The 3,453-nt window shown below is 45.7% G+C and overlaps 1 protein-coding gene across 1 annotated transcript in view; it reads left to right on the top strand.

Annotated features, from left to right (window-relative positions):
- Positions 1-3,453, top strand: part of LOC107103466 (dual specificity testis-specific protein kinase 1-like) — an 11,013-nt gene that overhangs the window by 5,068 nt on the left and 2,492 nt on the right. Inside the window, exon 2 of the mRNA XM_015403187.1 lies at positions 919-1,112. Coding sequence (XP_015258673.1) covers positions 933-1,112 — 180 coding nt within the window. The 5' untranslated portion in view covers positions 919-932. The remainder of the gene's footprint in view (positions 1-918; positions 1,113-3,453) is intronic.

Here is a 3,453-nt window from a genome sequence, read left to right as displayed (position 1 = left end):
CCTAATGCTAATCCGAAGGAAAATGATAAAAAGCAGCATGATGGTGTTGATGGTGTTAGCGTGTTAGCATGTGCTTCCCACCGTGGAGACAATAGTCTGACCTTCCCTGCTGTCACACTGTGGCTGAAAGAAGGTCAGGATTTAGTGAAGGTTTCTATCCAGCATAGAAACAGCTGATAATGGAGGCCGGTGACATCAGCCTGGGAACAACTGACCCTTTACTGAAAATATATGACTTATGATTTTCAAAATGGCGGCGCCTAAAGGCAGCAGCGTGCAACAACTCAGCTAAATATGCTGCGTGCAATGCTACAAACCAGGCATTGATCCTGTATATGTAGCTCAGAACCTCTGGATTCCTAGCTCTATGCACTGCCCACTAGGCCACTCCCATCCATCCCCCCCCCAGCTTTGCTCACAGTATCAGGTTTGACCTCCGTCAGTAGATGAGGACGGTGAGCTAAGAGCTGTTGGAGGAAAGCCTCTTCTAGTTGCTTAGTGTGTTGCTGTCTGAGGCTCCCATTATGCAGCGTCTTTGTCTCTCCCTGTGAAGTGGGACGCGCTCCGCCTGCCGTCATGAGTGGGACGGTAGAACCAAAGCTTCTCTTTGATCCAGACCGCTCTAATGCTGATAAATGCAGGATTTGTTTTCTGTAGTCCTGCTTCTTTAAGTTTAATTGCAGGAGGAATTTTTATTCATGTAAGAGACTGAATCCAGAAAAATAAAACCGGCAGATATTTTAAGATAAGGGTGGAGTGAGAGTAAAAAAATATGCAAGAGGGGGGGTCACTGCAGTGGCTGGAAGTTGGAGGGGGTTCTTCTGGGAGTTGCAGGGAATTGGGCTGCCATTGAGCTGGCGTTTGACTGGGGAGGGCCATTTGAACCTCTAACCCTCCTCCTCTGCCTGTCTGTCCCAGCAGACCCCTCCAGGATGTGTGATGTGGACACGTCCTCAGAGCCCACCAGTCCCACGCTGTCCACCGAGTCCTCAGACCAGTGCTACCATGTGGACCGCTGGCAGAAGCTCCGCACAGCTGTGCGCAAACTGGAGTTCTGGGAAAACTTCAGTGCTGAACCAATTGGGAGCGGATTCTTCTCCAGAGTCTATAAGGTAGCTCCTCTGCTCTGCCGCTGAGCCGTCATCAAAGCCTGCTTTGTCTGAGACTAACGAGGACATTCCTGCCATTCTGTTCGGCCCACCAGCTGTAGAAACTGTGTGGGCTCAAATATTCCCACCTTACATAATTCTGATTGTGAAGCTAATTTAGCTGCAGAACAACAGGGAGAGTAGCTGAGGGAACTGATGCTGATGAAATGAGGATGAGGAGTTAGCATCACTTAGTCCAGACTGGGAGAACGTCTTTATCCTAAATCCTCATTTCTCTACAGACATTTCCATCCTAACAATTCTGCTCCTTCCTCCTTTGATTCATCAACTTTCCTTCACATCAGTCAGCCTCACCAACCTACAGTCTCCCCTGGTCCTCCTGCCTGTTTTACCCACCCTGACTTCCCTTCTTGTAACCCTCTGATAATAAAAGCTCCCCAATTCTATTCAGTCTATTTCTATGGCTCCAATTCACATCATGTCATCTCAGGTCACTTTATAGATCCATATCAACCAGATCATCCAGTCAGATTGATTCAAAGTTTTCTATCTAAGGAAAACCAGCTGATTGCATCGACTCATTGACTCTTCAGCAATCCCTCACACTAAGCATGCTTGTAGCGACAGTGGAGAGGAAAAACTCCCTTTGAACAGGAAGAAACCTCCAGCAGAACCAGGCTCAGTGTGAGCGGCCATCTGCTGAGGCCCACTGGGGTTCAAGGAGACAGAAGCAGACATAGAAAAAGAAGCATAGATACAAAACTGTTTTTGACATGACAATTCTACCTGGTGGCTGCCATGTTGGTTACTAAGCACTTAGCTTAGCTCGTTTCCCCTCTGATCAGATCGTTCTCTTTTAAATCACTGTCAGCTCAAACAGCTCACAGAGAAAATTGTGTTTCTGAAATCGATCCAAACTGTTTTTTCTACATCTGTCTTCAACTGACTGGTTTCCAGATTTTTCTTTTCTTAAACATGTATTTTATAAACAATTCGTCCTTAAACACTGGAGAAAGTCTGACAGCTTTTAAAAGATGCTGATTGGCTGGTCGGGTTATTGACCTGAAAATCTGGCATGTGAAGAATAAGAATATATTTTTATATAGAGTAAAGGTTATTCTCCCTGATCTTTAGGTCAGCTCTATTTAAACAGCTAAGCAATCTATAATCTCTGTAGCAGAACCTTCAGATCTTAAAGCCATAGTGGAGGATCTATATAATTTTTTAAAAGACCCGCCCCCTCCACTTAAAAAAAAAAGCACATGCCCAACCCTGTGCCCGCTCCAGAGAGCGAGCACGAGCCCATGTCTCGTTTTGCACGATCTGTTTAAAAGTAAATGTTTGCGCCACTCATACAAGCTAACTTTCCGAAGCTTTTTCCCACGATGTCTGACTCACCAGCGGTCGGTGAAAATGGGGACGAGCACGAAGGACGGCTTTACATAAACATACCACCAGAATGACTGGCAGCTAGGAGGACCACTGATTTAGATGATCCACCCGGAAATAAAACATCCTCCATTATACCTTTAATATCAAAAGCACTTCTTTCACAAGGTTTCCAAACAGTGTAATCTAATCACTATTATCTGGGAAAATAAGAAGACTTTAGAGGAAGGTGGCAGCCTAAGCTAGCTCTCCTGACGTCCTTTGAACCTGATAGACATGCAGAGACGCCTGCTGCCTCCGCGTCCCGTTAGTCCTTCAGATCGCTGCTAGCAGCCTCTGATGAAGATGATGATGATGATGATGCTCTTCTAGTAAGCGGTGTAGAGATATTTCAGCACAACATACGGACGGTGCGTCCCAGAGTAGTTATCCCTGCCAGAGGCTGTATTCCATCATTAACGCACAGGAGACCAGAGCAGATATATGGTGGCTAGATTCAGACGTCTGTGACCTCGGCTGCAGGGATCTAATGGAAATGGATTCATTGCCCGACGGGGAGACATTAGCAGTGAGAAGCTACTGGTAGCACTCAGCTTTCTTAGATGGTTACATTTCTCTGTAATTTGCAGTTTATCCTACAGAGAGGAAGGCGAGTCACAATGTGAAGGCGTATCATGCAGCCTTCAAGCAGATGTGCTGGAAATATTCCCCCATGTGCAGATTGTGCTTAGAGAAGAATTCAAAATCCCCTGACTTCAGTTAGCTTCTTAATGCTAATTTTTCTGACCAACAGCTGAAATTACTCCCTTAATAACAGCAATACTAAAGCCATGTTAACAGATGATAAAAAAAGTGGAAATGTGGCCAAGCTCCAAGCTTAGAGTTCAGGTTATCCTGATCTATCTCTATAGTTCTGCTGCTATAGGCTTAGACTGCTGGAGGACATAGGGACCCC

Source organism: Cyprinodon variegatus, unplaced genomic scaffold, assembly GCF_000732505.1.
Source record: "Cyprinodon variegatus isolate N-32 unplaced genomic scaffold, C_variegatus-1.0 Scaffold1454, whole genome shotgun sequence".
Taxonomy (NCBI): domain Eukaryota; kingdom Metazoa; phylum Chordata; class Actinopteri; order Cyprinodontiformes; family Cyprinodontidae; genus Cyprinodon; species Cyprinodon variegatus.
Note: the sequence above shows the minus strand (reverse complement) of the source record. Positions and strands in the feature narration are given on the sequence as shown.